This window comes from Gymnoscopelus microlampas (genome assembly GCF_963454915.1).
Source record: "Gymnoscopelus microlampas genome assembly, chromosome: 9".
NCBI lineage: Eukaryota > Metazoa > Chordata > Actinopteri > Myctophiformes > Myctophidae > Gymnoscopelus > Gymnoscopelus microlampas.
Window position 1 is genome coordinate 7,178,799 of NC_139946.1, and position 27,999 is coordinate 7,206,797.

Below are 27,999 nucleotides of genomic sequence, written 5' to 3' on the forward strand. Positions count from 1 at the left end.
TTTTTCTTTCCCTTCTGAAGAACATGTTCAAATCACAAACCCAAGTTTGTGGCCGAGTTGTCTTGAAGAGGGTCTGTGAGTGTGCTAGTGTGTCTGGGGCTAATCCGCTGGACCAATAGTCACATTTCTTGTGTCAGTAAGTCAAGGAAATAACTCACAGATTTTGGAAACACTAAACTTTTTTGGCCGATCGTCAGTGCTGTATCGAAGTGCGGAACCGAAACGTTTGATGCGCACCTTTCACTTTTCGCACAGAGCATGTTAAAACTAGAAAAAGTGTTTCTCAGAGTCAGAGCACAGGTCTCCGCCAGGTCAGGTAGGTTGTGGGCCAGCAATGTTTGGAATTTGCCAATCAGGAAGGAATATGAAAAATTGGACGGATCCGTCCTGATCACTTGACTAAAGAGATAATGTGTAACGATTTGCATGATGTTTGGAGTCATATAAAAACAATATTTTGCAAAAATCGGCCTCCTGTTGGCGCTATAATAGGGCAATGTTAAAAGGGTGGCATTTGATCCTCAACGTAGTGCGAATGTGCGTGTAAAGTTTCACCGCAATCGGACGCTGTGTTCATGATTTGCGGCATTTTGTTCAATACAAGCCACTCCTGCAAACTTTAGATGTCAATCTTAGCCAATCAGGATGGATAAGGAAAAATCTAAAAGATCCGTCTTGAGCACATGTCTAGAGATCATGTGTACATGTATGTGATTTGTGTGAAATTTCGATCATATCGGCCTGTTACAGCGCCACCATGAGGCTGATTAGAACATTTTCAAGTGGCATTTTCAAGTGGAATGTGCGTGCAACGATTCACGGAAATAGCACGCTGTTCTGCTCTGGCATCCAGGGAGTGTGTGCAGTTTCGCTGTGATCTAGCCAACGGTGCCGGAGATTAGCTGTACACAGACAGAATGACACACGCACACACGGAAGGACGGACGGACACGGTGTAAAACATACTCTCTCAACCGGCTGAAAGGCATGGCGAGAGTATGGCGGCAGACAATAAATATATTTTTTCTTAAGTCTGTCTGTTTTTGTAGAGTGCGAGTCTTTCTGCCAGTTTTCCTGTTTTTGAGACCACCGCAGCTGCAGTCAACCCTGAACCATAGACAAAGGGCGCAACAGTTTACCCTAAACACAAAAAGAAGCCAGAGGCACGCTTTTAATAAAACAGTAATTTATTTTTGACTGAAAACTAAAATCGTTTCGAACAGCACATTACAAGGGCATCATTTAAGATATTTTCTCCAAGGCTCAGTGATCACTTTCATACAGTACACTTGGCATGTACACGGCATCTCCTTCAAAAAAAAAAGAAAAGTAAAAAGAACAAAGAGAAGAATAAACCCAGCTGCAAAAAATGAAAATCAAAGTCCATCCTGTAAAAAAGATGACTGATTGTACAAGTACAGACCATTTTGGTTTGGTTTTTTCTTTAAGCCACGGCGATATTAACCTGCTCGCCCCACAGCCAGCCACAGCGGAGCGATGGTACAGGAGGCACAAACGACATGTAACACAGACAGGACATCCCATAATAAATGAATGAATCGACCGGGTTCAAGAAGCTGGAGCTGTGAAATGTACAACAATTTATGTTTGGTTGTCTTTTTGTGATGTTATTTTAAGGTATTTTGCCTGGCTGCTGTTTCAGTGTGTGTGTGTGTGTGTGTGTGTGTGTGTGTGTGTGTGTGTGTGTGTGTGTCTGTGTCTGTGTCTGTGTGTGCGCGTAAGCGAAGTACAGTATGTGTTGGTACACTACAATCTGAAAATCTAAACTTTGCATTCATTAAATACATCAAAATCTGCAAGAATGTAACAAAACCTTAAATTTTCTGCATATGAAATAAAAAAAAACAGCATTTACATGAAAGAAAAAAACAAAGATGGCTCCTTTTCTGAACAGCGGGTTTCACACTAGACCTTTCCCTCCACCCTCACACGGACACTATCCTTTCCTTTTCCACTCCCATTTCTGTCTCCGACTACTTCCTCCAGCCTTCTCCATAATATCTCTCTTTTACCATCGTTCACAGACTGACAAACGTGATATAAAGAGTGCTGGATTAAAAACGTGAGGTAAGAAAAGTGGTTTGACTATTATAGATCATGCAGAACATGCTAAACAGTGACCCAAAAAAAAGAAAGGAAGGAGAAAGTAGGAAAAAAATATATGAGTGTGCATTTAAAAAAAAATGAAACTGACAAAAATAAAAAATAAAAAGACTTACACAGCTTTGCGTCTTTGGTTATAAAGTAGGTCTAACAATTTTTCACAGCTTTTCACCCCCAGCCCGGAAAGAAAATATATATATATATGCACAAGTAGAATCCTAAAAAGGTTGGGGAATTATGGCAATTCATTTTTCATTCATATTTCATTCTTGACAAAGAAACTATAGCAAAAATGAATTTCATAGTTTTCTTCATCAAAACATCGCAGCAAACATCTCGTATCTGAAGAACAAGGCATTCCTCCCGTACAAACCCTCTGCGCTTTAATACTTTACACTTTACAAAATGTACATTCAAGCTGGATTTCATCTAATGCAACTTCTGCGTTTAGTGTTAGCACTATTCCATGAGAATAAACAAAGTCTTTAAATGTAATATAACTTATTGCCTACTTGGGATCTACTTGCCGCGATAAGACTAGCATTTGAAAACCTGACCAATTCTAACATACCAAAAGAACCAAAGAGAAAGTTATCTTTTTTTGTTGTTGTTTTGAATGATATAAGGTTTTTTTCTGTGACATTGTTCATTTACATTATGAAAATAGCAGCCCTGAAATAAATAAATGCGAACAGTAAAAACTGAACTAATGAAGGTATTTTTGTTTTGATTTGTGTCAAAGTAAAGATGGTGGCAGCTCTGGGGATGGGTGAAACAACACACACATGTTTTGCTGCAGCATGAACTAAGCAAGGCTCCCCAGTTGCTCCAGGAGGCAAATCCTCTTGTCTCTTTCTCTCTGCCCTTCCCCCCCATCGTTCCCTCCGGCCTCTTATGGCCCTGCAGTAGGTTGAGGTGGGTTGGGGGGATAGGACATTCCAAGGCCCCTCCAGGATTTGGAGGAGGGGGTTTCCCACCCTCCAATCCCCCTACTCGGATTTACTCTGCAGCTTCACTGCTGATCCCCGCCACCTACACCAAGCTCTTTGTGCACCCCCCTCCCATATCACCCACCTTACTGCAGAACAAGAGTGGACAGGACTCTGGTTTTCTTTTCTTTGCTGTCCTCGTCCCCGCCCTCCCTCGCTGCCCGGTCCTGTTCTCCCTGCATAGGAGCACCTGAACCAGGAGAAGACTTCTCACAGGACAGTGTGATTTGTCTTAATACTAGGAAGGCCCTGACAACACAGCCACTCACATACTGAAGCACGGCTCTTCTTCACACGGTGTGACTGGAGCCTTTTCGCTTTATAAGGAGCTAAATGGAGGAGGGAGAGGGGCGGTATAGTAGTAGATGTCATTTTTCTGCTTTTATTACAGGGTTCTCCTCCTCTTCTGTTTCATGGAGGTGTATGCGAGATTGTTTTAGTGTCTGATCAGTGGGGTAGGGGGGGTGGGATCACGCTGAGGTGACGTTGGGCTGATGGGGGGGCGCCGTCGTCTGCCCCCCGTCATGTTGAGCGAGGGAGGCGTTGGGTGAGTTGTTGTTGTTGTGGTTGACGGCGGCGGCAGACGGGTGGTGGTGGAGGATCTGCTGCTGCGGTGGTGACATGCTCCCCGCCGGGCTGACCTGATTGGACACTTGACTGAGCTGTTCCGTGTTGGCCAGGGACTTGAGCACGGCGTTCTCGCGCTCCAGCATAGAGTTCCTCTCGTACAGCTCCTTGATCTGCTCCTTCAACACCTCCACCTCCTCCCTCACAGCGTACATGAGGTGACTCTTCACCAGGTCCTGAGAAAGAGAGGAAGAGACACTGGAATTAGCCAGAGAAACGCTTCTGATTAACTTCATTTCGGCTTGATGATAAATTAAATGAAGTAAATGTAATTGTTAATGTCGGGGTTGACACTAAGTCTCAGAGGCACTTGCCCATTGGGTAAGTACAGGCCAAGTTGTACTTGCCCTAAGGTCATGCCCACTTGCCCGAAAAACTAATCAAATTAATGTTAAATCCAATTGATAACTGCAGAGTGGCGACAGTCACTTTGAAAATCTGAATGAGCTCAACTGCTACTTGAAAAAAAGGTAGCATTATTTGTTCTTCATGAATAACCAATATGTGTCATATATGATCTTCTTCTTTGTATAGTAATAGCCCTTCAAGTAATTAGTGTCATCTTAATCACTAGATTTTAACCTGACAACTATCACTCTATTGTGAGGAGTACTTGTGGTGAAAATCTGACATAGCGTCTTGTCTTCTGTAACATCTTGTCTTCTCTAACTACTTCTCCAAAGTGAGTGACACCCACAATATTAGACCATTGTGATCTGGTACCACCCAAATTTAGAACAATTTGTTGATGACATGTATCATTCTGTAAATTTGTTATGCAATGTTGATGAATTGAATACATAGGACCACAATGGAAACAATTCCCCAGGATATTTTTTGACTTATCCTTTTAGCCTTAATGTCTGACTGTACCACGTGCCGTTTGCATTTCTGACTAATAAAGTATTCGCAGATTGACAAGCTCACAGCGCATCGCAGTCGATCAGCTATTTTCAGGGAAAGCCTTCCTCCCCACAAAAACTGAAAACAGTAGTACACTAGTATAGAGCCCTGAGGGACTCCGGTCAACCTTGTTATGGGGTCTAAGTGGTTCATTACTTTTCGGGCGACATTTTCTTCACCAACACTTGAGATGGGACAGAAAAAAACAAATTGTGATGACACACAAACACTCACCATCGCCTGCTCAATCTTGTTATCGATGGCAACAACGCTGGCACCAGACGTACTGTGAATAGAGGAAGGAGGATAGAGTTACTACAGAGATAAGGGACTGACTGCATTCTTCTGAGCGATATCATCTTTTCCCCCCGCCATCCATGCTGATGACCAGCTAAAAAACACTTCCTCCCAATTATGGGTTCCCATAACAAACAGTAACAGTGACTACAAGCTCGGGAATGACCTTGGGATTTCTCTGGTCATCCTACTTAAACAGTTAAAATAAAACAAAGTATTGGCTGAGCAGGGATCATATCCTAAATGCTTGTCAAGCCCCTGTACAAACCAAAAGTGTGTCACTTTGTTTACATTAGGTGAGAGAAGGTCACAGTTTATGTAATATAAGTGTTTCTCAATGGCTTCATATCATCTGGGTTATTATGGATTTATCCAGGGCAATTATTTACAAAACATCAAGTAAACAGTGCTGTTGTTGAGACATGAAGAGCAGAGGCATGTCAAGTCATGAGGAGAACACAGGTTTATAGTTTATGCAAAAATGGCATGATCTCATTGTGTGTACACAACCACATCATCTGACACTTAAACAAAAGTGCACTATGCAAATCATCATTAAGAAGCCAGTGGCAGTGAACACAGTAGCTCACATGGGCATGTCAGCAGCACACACTAAAATCCTCTGTGTGCATTTAAACCTGAGTGTACAAATAGAACCATGGATGGACCCTTGCTGGTTGTAGCCAATACTCTCAAGTGTAAAACACTGACACAAGACAGGCATTAGTCTGAAAAAATCAAATAAAAGAAAAAAATCTCTAAGAGCCATACTTAAAGCAAGATAAAATGGAAATAATTAATTAAAGAAGTAGCATGGACCTCTACGGGGCGAACAAACAGTTTAATAATAAACTGTCTAGGCAGCATACAACACTGAGACACCGAGACTGAGACATATGTATCGAGTCAAATAAGTTATTTGAAATAACGCATGTGTGTTGTAAATCAATGCGGTTGCTTATCAACCGCACCCAAGCAGCAAGGAACAGAGACAGCAGCGCATCGTTAGTGTTAACCATCTTCTTTTCATTGTTGACTGACTCCCACAGATGGGAAAGAAAACACAAGTCTTGGAACTACAAACTGCAGGAAAGGAACACTTCGTTTACAAAGACAGACATAAAAGCTTCGTCGTGGTGTATCCCTCCCATCGCATGCTTTGTTGATAAAAGACGACGGAAGAAACCGAAGAAAGTGTTCAACAAAGATCTCAGCCCCATCTTACATAAACCAAGTAGGCTACTACTTACTGCAGCGGTGGATGGCTTGTCCTAACGCCACATTATATCAATTTAAATCGAGAAAAAGATGCAAAAAAAGGTTTATGATTGGTATGATTGTGTATCCAGTTTGGAAGCGAGTGTTGCACAGCAGCACCGCCCTGCTACAGCTTTCTGCGGGTGTAAAACAAACACACCGCTAGAGAGCGCTAGTGGTCTGACATGGAAAAACACCACGACCTGCTTATAAAAGGGAACCGTTTACATGCAGCCACAAGTCTAAACTATAGTTTGATTGAAGTTTATTAAAGTTGTTTCAAACAGTCAGTTATTAAAAACTGTCTTCTAAATCAAACGGTAAGCATCCAGTTCGGGCCACTCGACTCGACAACCGCTCATTTATCAACAACAACCATGTTTGAGGGAAAGTAAATACTCATTTACGACCCCCATAACTCTTAGAGTTACACTCCTGTAAGGGGCCAGCACCCTGACTCTGTTTGACCAAGAATGGAACAGAGCCTTCATTAGTATCATTGGTAACACCTGTGAATGTCTTCATAATATGGCTGCTGTGTTCAAATTAACAACATAATGCGTGTTAAGGCTATGTAAAACACTGGTTCCCAAATCAGTTGGTCGGGACGCATTACTTGGTCGCGGGTCCATTTATATGGGTCCCGACGTTCATTTAAATTAATTAACCTATTTCACATTTTCAAAATGTCCCCCCCCCCAAAATCTAACATTTCATGAATTTCATAAATAAATGCCGAATGTTTAATAAGCAGTGGAAATAGCCGATCTACAAGCTCACAAGGCGGCGCAAAGCGACGCTTGTGAGCTTGTAGATCTGCTATTTTCCCTCGTTTGGATCCCGGGCAAACGTCTAATAACTCCTCCTTTGAGTCTTGGGCTAAAAAAGTTTGGGAACCACTGCTGTAACACATACGAGAGGCCGAGGCGACGCGAGGGTCTGCGTGCGCGCTAGAGCCTGCGCGCTGACACGTGAGCACGTCAACAAAGAATTTGGGAGAAACGTGCCTGGATGGATGCCTGGGGGGCTCGTCTCTAGTCTGAGACCACCACACTCACATGGAGAGGTGGTGCACAGAATAATACATGTGTATAATGCATCGGCCTGACAACATCATTACATTGCTATCGGGCAGAAACCTCGCATCTGCATGTTTCGACTTTTTTGTGTTTCGCAAAGTAAAGCCCTACTTCATCATCATACAAGAGTGTCGCGCAAAAGTAGTTAACACAGCAGATCGGCTGTTTTCACTATTTTAATATATATATGTACATTTTTTAGATAATACAAAGGAACGGTTTTGGACATAATAATGGGATTTCAGGTACCCAACTAGAGTTAAACACCAAATATAGATCCATTCTCGAGTTTGATCGGAACATGTTAATTGCCCTCCTCTTCTTATGTTATAACAATTCTTATAACACAAGATAGTAGCCGGACGACTTGCATTATTAACGAAGACAATATCAATACATATAATCGAAATAATCAGGCTATAATAATAAATGTATGAATATACCTGATGCATCTCGCTCTGTAAGCGATCAAACGTCCAGAATAAGTAGGAGAACAGACAGGGGAGCATGGCAGACTGTAGCTCATTTTGGAGCGCATGATGTCTCAAAAATAATAAAATATAAACAAAAATAAAGAAGTTTACGATATTCTAGAAACAAAAATGTTCCCAGCAAGTTGAGCTGCAGTTAACTCTTCTTCTCAGAGGATCCCTGGTGTTTTGTTCTGAGAGCCAATGTGTTAACCGATGGTCTTAAAGAGAAACGCTTTCCTCCCTGAGAAATGTTAGGAGGGAGGAGTTTTGCTTTCACTCTGCCCCCAAACTACTCCCAGTGGTGGAAGAAGTACTCTATTTTTTTTTACTTGAGTAAAAGTATCAATACTGCAATGTTACATACTCTGTTACAAGTAAAAATTCCAGAATAAAACAATTAAAATGATTACATTTTTGAAGTACAAAAAGTATACAAAACTTGTACTTTAAGTACAAAATGTACTTAAAGTACCAAAGGTAGAAAGTACTCATTATGTATAATGTCCCCATTTCACAAGTTTTCAAATGTATTAAAATCTTATGGCCAAACTGTATATAGTGCTGAAGTGGGTAATATATGTTTTGTAATAATAATCAAAATCTACAAAGTAGTAACTAAAGTTCTCCCAGTAAATGTACTAGTTACTTTACACCACTGCCCCAATCTACTCATGCTGCCAAGCCCCATAGAAGATAAGGTCTTTATTTACAAACTATGGGTTCCTAAATCTAATCATCTAAAGTTGTTATTAGTGATATATGATATAAGCACACTGTTACGTACTGTAGTTCCTGTCTTATCCCTGCATGCGATAAGTGACCCAGTATGTACTGTGAAAGTCTATCAATTTACAATGTAGGCTACTGTATTCTGTCCCTATCCAACCTCAGGGAACTCCTTTTCCTAGTAGTTGTCGTGGTATTTAGTGGTATATGCATTTCTGGAATGCCTGAGTGCAAATAGAAGAGCTATTTTATTGAATTATATTATAACTTTAATAATGAAATCATGGTCCAGATTCAAAATAAATAAAACATACACAACTTAAAATTACAGATGAAAAGCATTTTTAGGTTATGAAAAGGTTAATCCAATATTTAATTTGATGTGATCATCACATTATTTTAAGTCAATATCTTATGCCATTGTCCTTCGATAATAGGGTATGTCAATTTTTTTTTAAATAAATGGTCTTAAGTAATGTAAATTATACATGTGAACATGCACGGTACATCAATATCCTTCAGCTACTCTTCAGCTTCTTGTTTACGCCCAAAATTATTGAATATACAGGTTTTGTAGGAATTTGTAGCTATTGTAGAAATATCAGACCTTAATTGTGGAATGTTCAAGCATGTTCTAATCATATATACTTTACATTACTTAAGACCATTTTCTAAATATTAAAGTTTTTAACATTTTGGACAAAATAGCCAATTTTACACGGAGGTGCCCACTCTTCCTTAGTGCCCACTCTTGCTGTTACCCATGTCAAAATGTCAAATGATCACAGTTGTAATGTAATTAAGATGGGCTACTTGTGACTGGGACTAAAAAAGGGACAAAGTCTCATTAGGTGTATTATAGTATCATCAGAGATCTTACTAATGGGGTTATTATTCCACGAATGCTAATGGGGTTATTAATCCACGAATGCTTTCCGTTTCTAAGTAATCAAACCTTTGATGTGATCAGTTTGACATTATAAGGGATCTTTTCAGTATCTCATGACACATTAGCACATTAAAATAAGCAGCACCATCACTTTGGGTGAACTCTTTGGCGTCTGTAGGAAGCTACATGGGTGATTCTTCTTCAATAGATACCCAAACCCAGTAATGTCCTCTCATTACTGGGTTTGGGTATGAATACATGGCGGTAGTTAAGGTGATAAGACCAGTCAAAGCAGTTGCATTCCACAAGTAGTGAAGTCACTTGATTGTGATCAGCAGGGCTAATAAACAAAGACAAGTACAAGACATTCCTCTTCCTGTTTGAACTGTCCATTAACACATGCGGGACAAAAGAGATACAAGAATGTCCAACAACCTCGGACGGAATGTTTTTTCTTTTTTGCAAACACAGCCAGACGGCCAGGTCACGTTAACTTGTCGACCCATTGGGACATTTGGCGTGGAGGGGTTAGAATAAGAGCAGGCCAGGGCAGACATCAGCAGTCAGTGTGGTTCGTTGGCAGTCTGCATCCAATGATAACAAATTGAAGCTGTACATTTTATTCCAGGAGGGCCAACATGTGACGGTTTGCATAAGGACTGCTTGCTGGGTGTCACCCACAACATGGGCCCTCTTCCCCGCTGACAGCCACACTGTGCACACGTGCTAGCCCCCCCCCCCCCCCCCCCCCAACACGGTCCCCAGGGCTGCAATCTCTACACACAACCTCCACAAAAGACCCACCGTCTCCGAGACCAAACAACTGTGACACAAATGTGTGTCATTGTTGCTGCTAAATGCCAACACACTGGGACAAGACACACTTAGGTCGAATACACACACACAGGACCACAATGGAAACAAGCCCTCAGGGCTTTTTGTGTTATCCTTCTAGCATTATTATAACTGTACTTTTTGCAAGCTGTTAATTAAGTAATCAATCATTCAAACTCCATCAAAACAAGGAACCAGCTGCCCCCCCCAAAAAAAGGTCACAAAGCTCAAGTTTGGGGGTACTGGACTGAAGGATAAAACAAATAAAAATAGGAGACACGTGTGGTCTCCTCAATCTCTGTCCAAGTTCATCACATGACACTTCTAACGAAGTCAAAACCCAATGTGTTCTCCATTAAGGGCCAACAGATGTACCGGCACACTTCCCTAGTCCCCAGTGCACACAAACACACGGCGGGGGACGGGCAGCTGAATAAATCACATTCAAGACTTTGGCCGATAACCACCCTCTGTGAGTGGATCTCAAAACAACGGCGAGGGGGCTTGAACAACAACAACAGAAGAATGCGCCAACTGATGAATTGGCCATCTAGGCTCTTTCAAATGCAGAGACCTGATTAGACCTGGTTCTGGTTCAAACACAATGGCCCTTCTCTCTCGCTTCACTCATCTCAGCAGCTGCACTACAGTCACCAAACCAGATGAGGTCAGCAGAGGCAGAGTAGTTAATCCTTCACAACTTCAGCATAAAACCCCCCATAGGTGAATAGAATTAGGTCACTTCTTCCTTTAGCGATTACAATGACTTCATTGTCATGCTTAGTAGAGAGTTTTCCACTGACAGAAGTCTAACTAGGAACCTCATTAATAATAATAATAATAATAATAATAGTCAAAAAATGATAGCAATGCTAGGTCTTTCTTGCTCTTTTCCTCAATCATACCTTGACTGCATAAAAAAAAGAGCCTCAAACACCAAGAGACTTGTATTTTCTGGAAGCAGGCACTCTCAATGTTATCCAACACCTAATCCAATTAGGTAAATTACAACATTTCCATTACATTGGAACATTACATAATCAGATCAGACATTGATTTAATCTTGTTCAATACTCTATTTTCAAACTAATATGTAAATCTGACAATGTCATTTGACTGAACTTATGTTTTTTTAGTTTGTCTGAATCAAGCCACATTTTTAGTTTCATCTCATAAAGTGACATGATCTTGATGCCAATGATGTCTATTTCAAGAGCAATAGACAATTAAATTGAATCAATTCACTGGGAAGATGTTTCCTCCACTTCTTATAAGAAGTAATATTTGATCACAACACCAAATTTAAGGATAGTTTTTAAGTTATTTTTGCTTTGAACAGTGAGGAGAGACAGGATAGTAAGGATAGAGGGAAGGGACACACACATTGGGTTTAAAAACCGAGCATGTTGTATTCATATGGACTTAGCACTGGTAAGCTCCAAAACAAAATGTCAATACAAAGTTGCTATGGAAATATGTTTGGCAGGGTGCGCTTGCCATGTGAAGTTTGTAATCAAACGATTGAGGGGATCCAGCAGTGAATGTAATCTTCTTCCTTGTTGTGATTTTATTTTTCCCTGCTAGGTGTGACCAATGCCATAGATTGGATAACAAATGCGCCAGGGTGTGAAATAACAGCCGTATCATGTCGCAGGTTTCGAGGAAATTTAAAAGGCCACATCCACCATCCATGTTACAGGGGCTGCCACTGAGCCAAAGACATGACATGAGAGGGAAATGGAGATACATGACGCGATAAGCAAGGTAAACTTAAAAGGCGGATTAGTGCATCCTTCAAGTTCCTTCCAAATACTTGGAAGGAAATATTTCTGTGTTACTGTGACACACACAAAGAAAAATGTTGACTAGCATAATATCTACCCCCGTTCCCGACCTGCTCTATAAAGCAGGGCAGTCATCTTCCCACCAACGATTACAATTGAAGGATGTTGGAAATGCTTTAACGTGTTCCTCTGATGAACAAGGGTGTTTCTCTTCTTCTCCTTCTCCCATAATATTGTCGGGACTTGTAGTCTATGTCTGGGCGGCGTGATGTAGTGTTGACACAATAGGGAAAATAAACACTCAAAAAGAACGAAAGAAATGCTTCCCCAAAACAACAAACTCAGACTCTCCCGGTCTGGTAGACTAGAGATGCAAGCTGAATGAGGGACGTGGGTTATTTTTCCAGGGCTACATCAGAGTCCTGAGCAGAGTGCCTCGGCTGCCACCAAGTTTCCCTGTAAACAGTCCGAAGGAACTGCCACCCCCCGCAGCCCCCACACCCCACGCTCCATCAGTGTTGCCAAGTCTGCTTATTATAAGCGACTTTGGGCTTGGTTTTCTGTCAAGATGCTTGTAAATAATATAGGTAGTTGCGGATTTGTTTTGTTTTTTGGGCTCGTTTTTAAAGTGTAGATGCTTATTGGGGCTTATCCTAATTGTTGTATAAACCAGTGGTTCGCAAACATTTTCATGTCAAGGACCCCCAAATTAATATGTAATTGTCCGCGTATCCCCATCCGAAAACATTTTGTGCCAGGGACCTGGACTTGTAGAAGAGAAAAGAAGAAAAAAAAAAAGAAAAAAATTCCCCCCCAAGATTTCTTAGAAAATAGCAGATCTACAAGCTCACAACGCGTCGCAATTGCAACACTTTGTGAGCTCGGCTATTTTCAAACAGCCGATGTATATAGGTTTAAAGTACTCATCTGGTCGCTTCTTTTGGGCTTGTTTTCATAGACCTGGTTGCTTATTTCACTTGCAAAATCTGGCAACACTGTTCTTTCTCCGTCGCCAGTTGCATAACCTCCTCAGCCTGTGGTGTTACATGCAGCTTTTCTCTAGCTGCTGATGTCCTCTCCTCAACACATGGACACCACAGGGGGGCTCTCAGTTGGTGGGCCTAATTAACTACAAGCTGGAGTGTATTCAGTGTGGTTTTACATAGACCATAATGCCTTGCGGCGGCTCTCCATTGCAATGCTGGCCGGAAATACTGTCTGTAACTGAATCCGGTTTTAGCCAGTAACCAGTTTCTCATTAAAAAAAGTACCCGCTGGCCTAGCGGTCCGGGCTCCTATGTAGCCTGACAGTGCATTGCGGGTTCGAGTCCCGTTCCCGACGATCTTTACTGCATGTCTCTCCCCACCTCTCTCTGCCTGTTTCCTGTCCATCTCCACCATATCTATAAATAAAGTCAGAAAAGCCCTAGAAAAATCTTTTTAAAAAAAGTACCGACAAAACTCCACAAAAAAACACACTTTCTTACATACTTTGTCATCTTTTTTTGTTGTTGTTGTAAACACACCTTCTTCTCAATGTATTCTTAATGTAATGCCAAACCGGATACAACTGCAAAGATTACTGTTCCAAGGCATTATGGGGGATGGAACTCAACCCGAATAGAATGGCTATGGGTCTGCAAGGACTTAATGCATGCAGGGTTAAGAACTGGAGGCATGAATTCAGAGAGATCTGACACATATTCCTTGTTTTCTTTCCATCTCTATTCTTCTTCCCTTTCTTGAAAACTGTGATCGTAGGAGCTTGTACGATACCTGTAAATCTGTGATGTGACAAAAGCAGCTGAAATTTGGTTTGTGTTTTATTTATCACCAGCCACAGTTAACTCTTAGTGCGTATGGAGACTCCCGTTATTTTAGCCTGGGTTCGTTGGGGGGCTGAAATAACTTCCAGCTGGGAAGCTTGTTAAATGACTGTCAAGCTCGACCCCCCCCCCCCAATGGCCTCTGATGACCTGGAGACGGTAATAAGCCCAAGTGTAATATTACCATCAAAACTCCATATGTGAACACAACAGGGGAGGCAGGCAGGACGGGAGATCTACAGTCTTAAATGATTACTGCCACAAGAAGGCACTCGATCCGAACCCGATTTCCAACGCCAGTGCAGTACCATACCTGTGCGTCGTTATTTCACCACTTTTATCTTTGCAGTGTTGCCTACGTGACTGTAGGGAATGATACAAGAAGAGTTGGTGCTAAGGAAGAGTGGGCACCTCAATGTAAAATTGTCTATTTTGTTCAAAATGTATTCTTTTTTTCTCCCCAAATGGTCTTAAGTAATATAAAGTATACATGATGTGAATATGCACGGTACATCATTATCAGACCTAAATATATCCTTCAACTTTTGCATAAACAATTGTTTATGCTCAAAATTACTGGATGCACAGGTTTTGTTGCAATTTGTAGCAATTGTGGAAATATTAGACCTTAATTGCCGAATGTTCAATATGTTCTAATCATGTATACATGACTTAAGACCCTTTTGTAACATTTTGGACAAAATAGGCAATTTTACATCGAAGTGCCCACTGCCCACTCTTCCTTAGTGCCCACTCTTCCTTTTTCCTTCTGGGGGGCTCATTTGGCTTGAGCTGGATTAAGAGCCCCCCAACTGGAATGTGTTAAAAGGTAATAGTGTCACCCCTCTAGCTTAATGGCAGAATCCTGGCACCTCACTGTTAATGAGCCTCTGTATTCAGCCGGGCATTTATCACGGGATCAAGAGCTTAGCCTCATTTAGACTTCCCCCTCTGCAGTGGAGGGCCCAGGTCAGCCAGGGTTACATTTAATGTTGGGGGGGGGGCAGCATACTGTGAACCGCTGTGGCTGATACAGGTCTCATCTGGTAGTTCTCACCATGGCTTTGTTCTTAACCTAACCACAGTTTCGGCCTCTTTGGTGGTTTGACATAGGACACAAAAAGTGGGGGAGGTTATAGGAGCAAAAAGATCAAACACCACTGTGCCAATGATTTGTATTTGTTGATGACACATATTCTTGTGTACATGTTTTATGCTATGTTGATGAATTGAATACATAGGACCACAATGGAAACAAGCCCCCAGGAAGTTGTTGTGTTATCCTATTAACCTCAATGTCTGACTGTACCACGTGCTGTTCACATTTCTGACCAATGAAGTATTCAATCAATTAATCAAAAGGTCGCTGGTTTGAATCCGCGGACCAGTTGGGAAAATCTGGACAGGCAGAGAGGAGTAGGCCTGAAACGGAAACATAATTGATGTACGTACACACAAGATGCAATGACGGCACTTGGCCCATAGTATACTTCTCATCAACATTATGGCGCTAATAAAGCATAGTTAAATTTTAAACTATATCACGCTATAATGTGAAAGATAGAGCAGAAGTGGAAGAACACAGATCCTCTTGTTGCCTCTCCTCAATGCAGGTTGCACTTCTTGCGTTATGTTAAGAATTTCAGGGAATTTGTGTAAGTATGTTTGGGCCTTAAAACTTTTGTTTCCTGTGAGCATTTACCATCGACTTTGGTCCGGTGGAGCTGTTCAGTCGTAAACAATAATTAAAGTGGTCAGCAGCAGCACCGAAGTGTGAAACTGTGATGCAGTGAACCTGAAAAAATAAAAAAATAAAACAAAAGCATGGCATGCTCGGCATACGTGCAAAGAACCATATCTTTTTGACCGAATGGAAAAGCTCGGCTCCGGCCAGCTCTGGCACAAATTAAGCCCTGGTTATTCTCCATGTCTGGACAAAACGGTGTATAATGTCAAGTCACGTCACGTCTATATTCAACGTTTTAGCTGAAAGGGAGGGATGGCCTCCAGTGGAACAACTGACTAATCCATTTTAAATAACGTGCTTTCTGTTATGCTCTTCAGTGATAACCTGAAATTGAATTGGGTTGGACGCTCAAGAGGATATGCCCCACAGGCAGTTGACAATTATTACTATACAATAACAAGGGTGGGTGGGGGTCATGTTCCCAAAAGGGCAGTATATTGTCTGTCGGGGTGGAAACCTCTTATGTCCAAAACAGTTTGAGACTTTACATCAATGGCCTAAGGTCAGTTTAACTACAAGAGCCATCACTTTATGGAGTAAACTTTAAGAACTTTAAGTAAGATGACAATAGCTTCTATGAGCTCTAGGAAAGGCCTTGACAACAATACATCAGTAAATTAAACTCCCTGCTTTCCCACGTTCAAATTCCTTCCTCCTCTCCAAATACTGCAATGTTTGTTTCCACGTCATAAACACGAGCATTAAACCTGGTCTGGGTAAAGGCTGGGGGCCGAGCGGCGGGGCCAGTGATCAGAGGCATATAAATCTGCCTTTTCTTTTATTGTCCATAATCATAAAGTTGTTCATTCTAGGTTGGAAGGCAGTAAAAGGGCCTTCGCTGCCTAAGCTAGCTAGCCAATCACAGACTCACAGCGATCACATTCAGCGGGCCGACCGGTAGCCTTTCCTGGAATGTTTACAAACGAGCAATGAGAGCGATGTATAACTTTGTTAGGCCACCAGAAATTAAGACCTCTCTCACTTGCTGCCGTTCGGTTCAAAGCTGCTGCTCTCCATCCTGTATAGTGCTATTGCTATTGTGCCATAGAGAAGGTAAACAGGCAAGCTTGGTTTTGATCCCCCACAACTTAGCAGAAACCTGCTCCAAATCCACCATTGGACACACACAGAGACCGCAAGCGATTCTAGTAATGCGGCACCTCCCTGATGTTTATACATTTTTTATATCCCACAAACAATAATATTCTGGAATGCTCCCTGCTTTGCCCTCAAACTGTTTTGGAGTACCTTCTTCGCCACCTCCAACAAGTCTGACCATGCCAGAGATGCTGGCTTGAGAGACAAAGGGAGGTGGATTTGGGGGAGGCTCCCATCAGCTTTACCTGTGGTTTAGTTGAAACAGTTGTTGATAATAAGAGACGCTGCAGTTTGTCACAAGGCCCCAGAGGCACTGTACCAAACAGTAGCTCTTTATGCTCTTTAGGCCCGCTTACGCAAACATCACATTTCAACGGGACAGGCTTCGCTTTAAAGAGCAATATGTACGTGGAGGGTGGTACCGTAGTGTACGTCATTCGTGCTCGACACAACGTGCGCCTAGCATGTGCACGCGCACACACACACGTGGACAAGCAAGCACATTTAGTGAATTGATAAAGGTCACAGGCCAGCAGATGTGACTGCCAATGACGCCCGCATAAATAAACACGGGGGAAATTCAACATGCTGTCGGGCATGCAGCGTCTGTACTAATTTAATCTAATCGAGTGATGAATGTAGGGTGTTGCTGCAGCAACAACACACAAACGACCCGGGATTCAGTGTGTCTAATCAGAATAGTAGATTGGAACACTAGCATACAGTCCAGTGGTTCTTTAACTGGGGAGGGGGGGGGGGGTCCAGGGTCCCCAGATGATTAGCTTAATGTGCAACATTGTTTTCTCACTCAACAGTAAACAAACCAACATACAGTTTAAGTGTATACAGGGTATCTGCACATTTCTAAAGTGACAATTTAAGGACCTTTAAGACCTTTATAATACCTCTAAAATAAAAATATAAATAAGACCATTACTGCGTCAAAAATTATCAAGAAACTATAGCCTACTGTTAAGAGATTCAAACATTGGCCAAATTGTCAAACATTATCTAAGAAAGAGCAGAATTTTTTAAAATAGCCTTTGACTCGGTTCCACAGATAAATATTGTGAAAGTAGCCGATCTACAAACAAAATGTAATGCCTAAACTCCTACAATTCCAAGAGCTTGAAAGGGTAGGGGTCCCCAGTTCAAATATGATTCTTTTGGCGGGTCTCGGGACGGAATTTATTGAGGACCACTGGCATACACGATAAACCTACTCTGCCCAATGCATCCGCCCTGGCCATACAACAAGTTCACATCCAGTAGCATCAACTTAAATGACTTAGAATAACCTTTTCAGTGCTGCTGATTGCTTAATACTATCAAAGGTATTCATTGTCTATCATTGTCAATTGAAGGTAGTCACAAAAAGGGCCGCCTCCGATGAGACAGCACATTCTGCAGGTAAGGCCACAGAAATGCTCCAACACAGTGACTAACACAATCCTCTGTAATGAACCATGTAAACATCTTACAGCACTTCAAAGCCAGTTGGTACTGATGTGCCAACAGGCCGGAGGATATTTTAGTGGCAAATGTGGGAACTAAAGATGGTACAATTGTGGCCATTGATTTAGGGATTGAGGACTTAGCCAAACAGTATTGTGAAAGTTGCACCCATCTTTGCAAATATGTAGCCTTGCTGAATTTCATACAAGACAGACAGACAGACATAGATTCAGGTGCTGTAGCAGCATTCACAGCCGCCGTCTTTCCCTTTTCTCCTTTGCACATATAGTGTTTTGTTGATGACATGTATTATTGTGCTAATGTCGATTAATGTTGATGAGTTGAATACATAGGACCACAATGGATACAAGTCCCCAGAACTTTTTTATGTTATCCTTTTAGCCTTAATGTCTGACTGTACCACGGGCTGTTTACATTTCTGACTAATAAAGTATTCAATCAATCAATCAACAAACAGCGGTAAGCATGAAACTTAGGATAGGTACAGGTAAAAGTAGAGCGTCTGACACCAGCCATCTGCATTGGGTCTGACTGAGTTAACATTTGTATATTCCATCAATAAATGCAAGTATAATGTACAATCTACCACAAGATAATATATGCATGAATATTCATTTATAAGCCATTATGTATATAGGAACAGGCAAACAACAGTGAATATGAGTAACTAAATATACTGTATAGTCCATACAATTTTACAGTTTTGAATAGTGTCTCTCTCTGGTGGAAACCTCATATGTCCAAAACTGTTACTTTTCAGGATTCAAATTCCAAAATAGCAAAAGTAGCAGATCTACAAGCTCAAACACGTTGCCTGGCGCCGCATTTCGAGCTTGTGGATCTGCTACTTTTGATGCTTTTGTGCGACGCTGTAGTATGATCAAGTAGGGCGTTAATTTACGAAAAAACACAAAAAGTTAGAATATGGAGATAAGAGGTTTCTGCCCAACAGCAACGATATACCGTATAGTATAGTCCATGCAATTGTACAGTTTTTAATATGTTCTTATAATTGATGACATGTGCTCTAAGCCTCCGGTAGAGGCTTATCCATCTCATCATGCAGAAGCTCAGACGCAGAGACAGTGGCAAAAATCCTACCACTACTCAACCACTTGAACCCCAGCATGCCTCCTGTTCTGGGGGGAACATGCGGAAAAAATAGTAGAAGCGCCGCGCTGTGGGAGCAATTTGGTGTAGACGGGAAAAAACTACGATCTAAGTTTCTCAGTTCCGTTGTACTAAGACTAGAGGCTTTAAGTGGTTAATCCTACCGTATACTGGTTATGTAATGAAATGGAACAAACATGTTCTCTGTTGCACATAAATTGTCAAATGCCAGATAAACAAACCAACAGCAATATGAATCTATTGCATGCAACTATGAGCTATCTTGGTTTTGGCATTGAATGCCGCTTGCCACCATATTCAGTAACATGTTTATCCCCAAAACTACCAATTTTATGATTATGATAGAGAAGTTGTTTAATTATTTTGTTTAATCTCTAGTAGTGGTGGCAGGACCCTCGTTTCAAGCATGGTAATTAAGACATTACTGTCGATTAGGGAACATGTTTTAAGAGGTTTTACTGGGTTGCATGTCACCAAAATGCCAATCTTTGTGCCAGCGGTCAAGTAGTGATGTCAGTAGAATTTTCTTTTTCAGATTTCAGTAATCATCTGGTTGATATCTCTCAATTCAAACATATATTTTTCATGATAACATATAACCTGCCTCCTTTAAATGATCCATAATAACAATTGCTACCTAGTACAATGTTGAGTAGGCTTATTACACTGGATCAAACACTCTGTATGCTCATATCACAATCATGTACAGGAAGTAGGAAGGTAACCAGAACGCTCGCCCCAAAACACAAGGTTAGGTTTAGGCATAGTTTTGCTGAGATTACGTTTAGGAATACATGGTGGTGACCGTTCCGAGGTCGGTGAATTTGACCCGGGGTGAGCGTGTTTTGGGGCGAGTGTCCCTGTATTCTATAGAGTACCCTTCACATGCGTGATCATGATCAATGTCACCTACTACCCAAACATTAAAGCTGCAAGGTTTATGTCTCTATATTTTCATCCACTGTCTTAATGTTTAGTTTAGCCCGCAAAGTCCTATTGCACTGATGTGACTCCCAAAGTTACATGCACTTGTTGGGTAGTCCCACATTAATGTTCTATAAAAGGGATACTTCAGCTTTAACCTTTGGATTTAATATCGCACATCTCAAGGTTCTTAGCATTTTTGTAGCAATGCTAATTGGAAACAAATTGAATTAGCTAGCCACTAACTGTTTACTGGCTAACTCATTTCACACACTTAAATGTGTCAACGAGTCCCGAGTTGCTGCCCGGAGTTTGCCAACGTGCCGCCATGCTCGCTCCATGCATGAACACCTAGGGTCAGGGGGTTTGGAGGAGGGGGTAGGGGGGGTGAAGCGTGATGGGTTCGGCTTAGCTAGCCAGGCCAGGCCACACACACTGAGATATGTAGTACACACCCAGGCTCATACCTATCGTTGATGGGCTTTGACCCCCGTAACCTGCTAGGTGGGAAGGCTTGGTAGAAAGCTGTAGATGGGTTCCTGTATTTCACCAGGGGGGAGGAGGGGGGATAGGAGAAACAGAGGACAAACATGAGTGAAGGAAATAAGATGTGCCCTGAAAAGAGAGTGAAAGGAAACATGACTACAGAGAGAAGATGGAGTCTGGTGGAGGCTGGTGATGATCGTCCAGGTCATATGAAAGTGTACGACACAGCAACTGGTGGTGTTTTGAAATGCCAGAAAGTCGTGACCCAATATATTATAAAAGGGACGAAGCCAGGGCATTTTAGCAAACAAGATTTGTCTAGTCAGGAGTTTGGCGTGTGTGTGATGAAAATGCACTATTTGAACAAGCCATTTCCCCATGTAATGTCACACTGAGAACAGTGTGCATTTCTAGCTAGAAACAGCGACAGTTTGCGATGTGTCTGAGTGAAGCAAAATTAAAAGTATATATGTTGTCATTGTAAGTGTAGCCTCACATAACGGTATCAGGATAGTTTTTTCAAAGCAGTGGGTGTAGATTTGTTAGGGCTGGTCTTCTCTGCCGTCGAAGCCCGTTCAGTATTTTAGATTTCCCCAGACGCATCAGTAGGCATCATCCCTGATGATCGTCTGGCTACGCAAGACTATTGGAAGTGTGCCACTGTTGACAAGTTAGACAGCAAAATCAAACTCTGTATTAATTTGTCTTCCAAACGATGGAGTTGTTTATCTGTAGACACTTAGTCTCTAAAGACAGATTCTGCTAACAGCAGTATCTGTCAGCAGCACCACTCCCCTAAACATGTAGGGTTGTTGTTAGTATGAATAAACATAGAAGCACCCGGGAGGAAGTGGACTAAGAAAGGGGAGGAACCAAACAGAGTTCCTGTCTCTACACAAAAAAGGAGAGGCAAAAACAAACATACCGTATATTTTTCACCAAATGGGTTCCCAGATTGGCAGACACTGGACCAACCCGATCTCATACAACACGGTGAAATAGCACGGATTGACATTCCGTACATAGACGACTAGAAAACCCCAAAAAGCTTTGGACCATGTCGGAGGAGCGCAGTATCGAGCAAACTGGAGCCACGAGAGGGACCACCGAGCGAGCTAAAGCGAACGAGTTGCCGTCCCGAACGTTGCGACGTTTGCTTGAGCCTACTCAGCGCCGTCCGAGTTATATACCGACAGGCACAGAATCGTAAATCACGTTGTGGGGACTGCTCTGCTTACGGGTTGCAACCCATGTTATTTCACGGTAGGATTCGCGGCTCCTATGCACGGCTTTTCGGGTTTTCTAGTCGTCTATTTACGGAATTGTCAATCCGTGCTATTTCACCGTGTTCTGTGAGATCAGGCTGACTAGACAGTGGCTGGATTTCATGCCTAAGTATTAATATGACATCTTAAGCCTGTTGCATTAAGCTTGTATTAAGGTACGTTTTGGGGGATTTTCAACCTAGTCAGATTGTGCAAGTTAAATTGAGTCTACCTTGAGTGCCAAACTGTGAGACAGAACTACAACCTATATCAGGCGCCGTACGTACAGTATGGGTATATTTCAAAGCAAATAGCATCACAATTATTTTAACCACTTTATCCATTTATACGTTGGCTATTAAAAAAAACAGATCTACAAGCTCACAGCGCGTCAAGATCTGCTATTTTTGAGGTTCTCCCTTTTTTTTTCTTTTTTTACATAAATCTTCTTTTCTGGGGTTCCTGGCACAAAACATTTTCAGGTGGGGGGCTCTGCGGCCAAATACATATCAATTTGGGGGTCCTTGGCACAAAAAAGTTTGAGAACTACAGTAACTACTGCTGTACACCACACTTTTGTCAAAAAGATTTATGTGATTCTGTCAACACTTTTCACAAACTAAGATGTAGGCAGCCTCAAGCCTCTGGTTGAGTAACACTGGCCCACAATCTCAGCCTCTGTCTAGGGCCGTCACCATTATGACATTTAACTTGACGATTAATTGTCGCTCAATTGCGATTAACTAATTTTATTGTTTTTGTTGTTGAACATTGGAACATTAACGATTTAAATGGAACATTATGAATAGACATTACATAGGCTTCGTAAACTAAAGTTGCACAGGGCAGATATCACAAATATAATTTACATAATTAGTAACTTTACTTGAACTTGAATAGTACATGACATTCAGTTTCACAACACATTAAAAGTATTTATCATGGTCCTTCAAACGTGTGTTAAAAGTGAAACTGAAAGATCTCCAGTGATCCATGGCAGGATTTTTTTTCTCTGATTTCTAAAGCCTTTTCAACTGCAATGAAAAAAGAAATCTTTGCCAGCGGGTGTCGCTGTTGAGGGATTTTGACTGTCAATCATCGCCTCTGCCCCCCCCCCCCCCCCCCCCAGAGGGGGTGGGATTAATGGACTGTGACATCAAAGTCCAGGGGCCAATCACAGATTACTTTTCAGCCTAAATATTCAGAAAACCCCAGAAAATCCACTGAATGTTCAAAGTTCAGTTTTTTGGGGTCTAATTGAGGTCATAAAACTCCCAAAAAAACATTAAAAAAAAGTGAAAAAAATGAATGTCATAGAACCTTTTAAAAAAAAACATTAATAGTGGAAATAGCCAATGTACAAGCTCATAGCACGTTGCATCACGACAAGTTTTGAGCTTGTAGATCTGCTATTTCTACACATTTTTTAAAATGTTATGGCAAAAAAATTCAACATAGAAATTATCATGACGATTGTGCAAATGTTTTTGCGATTATCTCAAATAATTAAGATTAGGCGATTATGTAATAATTGTGACAGGCCTACCTGTGTCCAACAACACTACATGAAATTAACCTTGCCCTTGGACTAATGAAATGAGCATTCCTCTCTCAGCCACCACACACAGGAATGCATCCCGTTTCGGGGTCGTCCTGAGTCCTAACCCAGAAGAAACAGAAGGCCCAGACATAAATCCTGACTAAACATTTGGTGTTAAAAGGTCACCAACTGTCCAAGCTAACCAGAGCAACAGGATTACGTTTTGTTTGTCCACAAGCCACAGTACCAGGTAGAGTTTACGAGTTTACCATCGGTCACTTTCACTACTCTACCTGAAAAACTGGTTCATAGCATTTAAAATAGAAATGCAAAACAATACTGTACATTAATAGTGACCTGCCAAAAGTTAACCAAGGAAAACGTTCGCAGACAATAGTGTGCTTTCTGCAAAAACAAAATAGTACAAAATGGAGAATTCCACTGAACACTAGTTTAGGACATTTGGGCATTTTACTTAATTTTTTTGTTTTTTGTTTTATTCAGTTCCGATTTTATTTGTTTTATGTATAGTACTTCAAGGTGAAATAAAGTCTCCACACTGGTAATGCTGCAAAAGCTCAGTTGTATTTGTATTTCTGTCAATGTTTCGATCAGTATGTGATCTTAAAGTCCTGAGGAAGATCACAGAGTGAACAATGCAACAATGAACAACGTTAACAATGAAAATACAGCGGATTTTTTGCAGCATTACCAGTGTTACCAGTGTGCAGACCAGACTTTATTTCTTCTTGCGATAATCCTGTTTGTCCTGCACCTGGCCCACGGAAGTGCGTGCACTATCATCTTCTTCTTATGTATAGTACTTACCTTGTTTTGATAAGGGATTTATAAATAGTTGCTATTGTTTATAAGAAGAACTTGAAAAGCAAGGTCATCAGCCTTCTTGCTACTGTATATTAACAACAGACAACTTGTCAGGGTTGATTTATTATACAGCAGTAACTTTCCCTAAATGTGTGACAGATTTATTTACGCACTGTGCACAGGAATTTCACGCACAATCCAAATGTAAAGGTGGCCGCACACACTGGTAGCCAAAGTGCCAATATTTTATTATGGACACAGAGGAATAGAAATCAATGTTTCGGCAGATAACTAACCGCCTTCTTCAGGGTATCAGCCGCCTTCTTCAGCTGGTTTCTATTCCTCTGCGTCCATAATACAATATTGGCACTTTGGCTACCAGTGTGTGCGGCCACCTTTATGTCTCTTGAAGACTAGTCATTTAGATTTCTTTACTCAGACACTCAGATACATACACAATAACAGCACAGATTCTTAAAGTTTCGGAGGTGCGTAAATGAATCTCTGTACATTTTTCTCTGGAATGTATAGCTTTAAACAAGAGCAAAATCTGGAGTTCTCTTAATAGCTCCTGAATCACTGATTTATGGTGTGTAACTGGGAATTGTTTGTTGGTTCAATGAAAGGTCATAATGATAATAAAAGCATTAATTACTAACTGTAATTAATGACTTATAGAGAATTTGACAGAATCTAATAACGGGGGGCAAAAACAGTGGTTGAGGCTCATACCACAGGCTCTAATGAAGCCTGAGTCGCGGGCTCGATTCCCGAGCCTGACGACCTTTGCTGCTAGTCAGTCCTGGTCTCTTTAAAAAAAAGAATCTATACAACAACATGTTCTCAATCCTTAGCTACCGATACAAGGTCTGCAGTTTATGAACAAAGCCACATAAATCACAATGCGCGATGTTCAGCGGTGAAGACTTTGTCAAAGTTGTAGGTCCCAAGCAGGCATAAATGCCGAAACAAGATTGCCAACACTCAAAATGTTGTGCACGTTCACACCTGACACCAAAATCAAATATGCAGACACATTGCCTGCAAATCTTGTATATCTGAATGGGGTTTATGATGACCTTGTTTCACATAGGTTTCGCTTATACTTCAACCAGGCATGTCAGACTTTCAAAGGCCAGAGGTGGTTCAGTTTTTTGTTGACGTCATGCACATGACAGGTCTACTATTGAGGGACGGGGCATAACCTACATACTGTAGATACTGTACACATGTATACAGACAGACTAACCCGGCTTCATTCCAAGCTTGACAAACATGGCCTATTTTAGTGGATGGTGCTTGCATCCTGCCTGGGGGTGAATGACTGGTGCTTGTAGTCAAATCAGCTCTTAAGTGTGTGCAAAGGTAAGGGTTGGAATGCTGCTAAGCTGGGTCACTGCCGCTATGAAGAAAAAGAGGCCTTCACTTCTTTTCTGTGTGACCTATAGCTGCAAGTGGTGAGTCGCACGGGTAAACGTGAGGAGAAGTGTTGCGTGTTCATCCCTCTGGCATTAAACTAGGACATGATAGATTATCTATAGTGTTTTAGTGCTGTGCAGGTTAAGTGATTAGACTTGACCTACAGGTGATTGTCTCAGTCACACCTGGAGCATGCATGGGTTTTGTCTTACATTAGCTGATTGATGAGAAAAACCTTGCAGCTCCCGAGCTCAGGCAACTGCTTGTTGATTATCCATGTGATCTGAAGGAGAAGTGCTGTCAGGATCACAGGTAGATGACAGTGGAGCCTACACGTCTGTTAAGTCTAATCACTTCCTCTGTTTTACAGGATTCATAAGGGCTAATGTACTATGAACATAACATAACCATTTTTTTCCTACTTCATATAACTGCATTACTGCTGAAATTACATCCTCAAGCTAACCAAATATGCCAAGCAAAAAAAAATAGAAAAGGGATAAATATTACTTGAACTATACCCAGAATGCAATTTAAACTTGTTGATATGAAGTTGCAGGTGACATTTCTGCTTCCTTACAACTATTAACCATCTTGTCATTAGCAGTAGGGGTGTGGCGATATATCGTCCCGCGATATATCGCGATACGTTTTCGAAAATATCGTTGTTTTTTTTACAATAATAATAATCAGGCATGCAAACAGCCCCGAGGTGAAAAGGGTGACAACATGTTGTTTTTTTCAGGGTCAGGTGTCACACTATTGCCTTATTTGGATTCAAAACGGCTATTGTAGCTGAAAAGCTACAAGTTTGCATGTCCGAATAATGCAAAAATGTGTGTATCGTATCGTATCGAAATCGTATCGAAGTTGTGAGCCCAATATCGTATCGTTTTGTGAAATTGGCACACCCCTAATTAGCAGAGTTAATTTAATAAATAAAATAGAATTATAGATGGCTATTCGTTAACTATTTATTTCTCCATAAGCTGCTAACACCACAGTAGGCTTAGTGGCTTGACTCCCAATGGAGTGATCCAAGGTACAAATGCACACACCCTTGATAAAAGTGCCTGATAAAATGAATAGACCCTGACGAATGCTGGACAGCCGAAACGTTTGTCCTTTCTCGTAAAGACTTGTTTAAATGATAAAATGAATATCAAATATCTAAATATTGAATCAAGTAACTTAAAAAAAAAGTGTGAGGCGCACACAAAAGCCAGAGTAGACATTAAAATGACTCTAGAAGTCTTTTAAAGTAATAGGTTTTAAGTAAAATACTGCATAGCCGCATGATCATTGAAGGCTTGATACAAGGCCAGGTGTTGTAACTTCTGAACATCTGTAACATTTCCTGTCTCTATCCATTGTGCTAAAGCCTTATAATAATAATAATAATAATAACAACAAAAATAAAGATATGATCCACCTTGAATAAAGGAGGGTAAGAAAACTAGGTCTTATACTGGGTCATTAGCCTGGAGCCAGAGTCCCATCATCATCCTGTCAGAAGTGCCATTCTCTAAGTCTCATGATCCACGCCTGACAAGAGGATTTAGAAACCTGAACGCCTGTCAATAAAGCAGCGAGCTGTCACAGGCTCACAGCCCTTCGTCACACATGAAAATCCATTAACCCAATAAGACCTGAGGCCGATTCTACAAATGTCTTCTAAATACAAACAGTTTTCTGAAGAACCTATACTTTCAATATGCTATCAGTGGTTCTCAAACCTTTTCATGTCAAGGACCCCCGAAATTATATGTATTTGGCCGCAGACCCCCATCTCGAAAAATATATATATATTTTGTTCCAGGGACCCCGAGAAGCAAAGATTTGAGTTAAAAATCTTCGCTTTAAAAAATACATATATTCAAAGATTTGCACATGCCAAGACTTTTCAAAGTGGTTAAAATAAGTGTGATGCTATATTAACTAATTTTGCTGGGGACCCCCGAGTACCCCTCCAAGGACCCTGGTAACCCCACTTTGAGAACCAACGTGTTATATAATATTTATATAACTAAAATCTAAAATGACACAGATGCTTTCCCAGTTTAAATGAGTTAAGGATGTCACCCAAGCAGCACACAAAACAAGTGTCAGTAAGTAAGTAAGTAGCTCAGGCTCATATCATAATAATGTGATTTACGATAACCATCTCCTCAGCACAGAAATAGTCATCCCAAAAAAAAAAGGATGAATCACAGTCAGTCATTATAAACAATGTAATGGCAATTGTTTAACGATGAGCCAACACCCTGTTGTTGAGCAATA

At 41.2% G+C, this 27,999-nt stretch overlaps 1 protein-coding gene and 1 long non-coding RNA gene across 2 annotated transcripts in view; one reads left to right on the plus strand and one right to left on the minus strand.

Moving 5' to 3' along the window:
- The first annotated feature begins 1,560 nt into the window (after positions 1-1,560).
- Positions 1,561-1,894, plus strand: LOC311052335. Its single transcript, XR_014601501.1, has 2 exons — positions 1,561-1,702; positions 1,749-1,894. It is a non-coding gene; the product is annotated as an uncharacterized lncRNA (long non-coding RNA).
- A 153-nt stretch (positions 1,895-2,047) lies between these two features.
- tsc22d2 (TSC22 domain family 2) overlaps positions 2,048-27,999 on the minus strand; it is a 57,842-nt gene continuing 31,890 nt past the window's right edge. The window contains exons 2-3 of the mRNA XM_084067231.1: positions 4,878-4,929; positions 2,048-3,916 (exon numbers count right to left, since the gene is read on the minus strand). Of these exons, the coding sequence (XP_083923357.1) occupies positions 3,584-3,916; positions 4,878-4,929 (385 nt within the window). The 3' untranslated portion in view covers positions 2,048-3,583. The remainder of the gene's footprint in view (positions 3,917-4,877; positions 4,930-27,999) is intronic.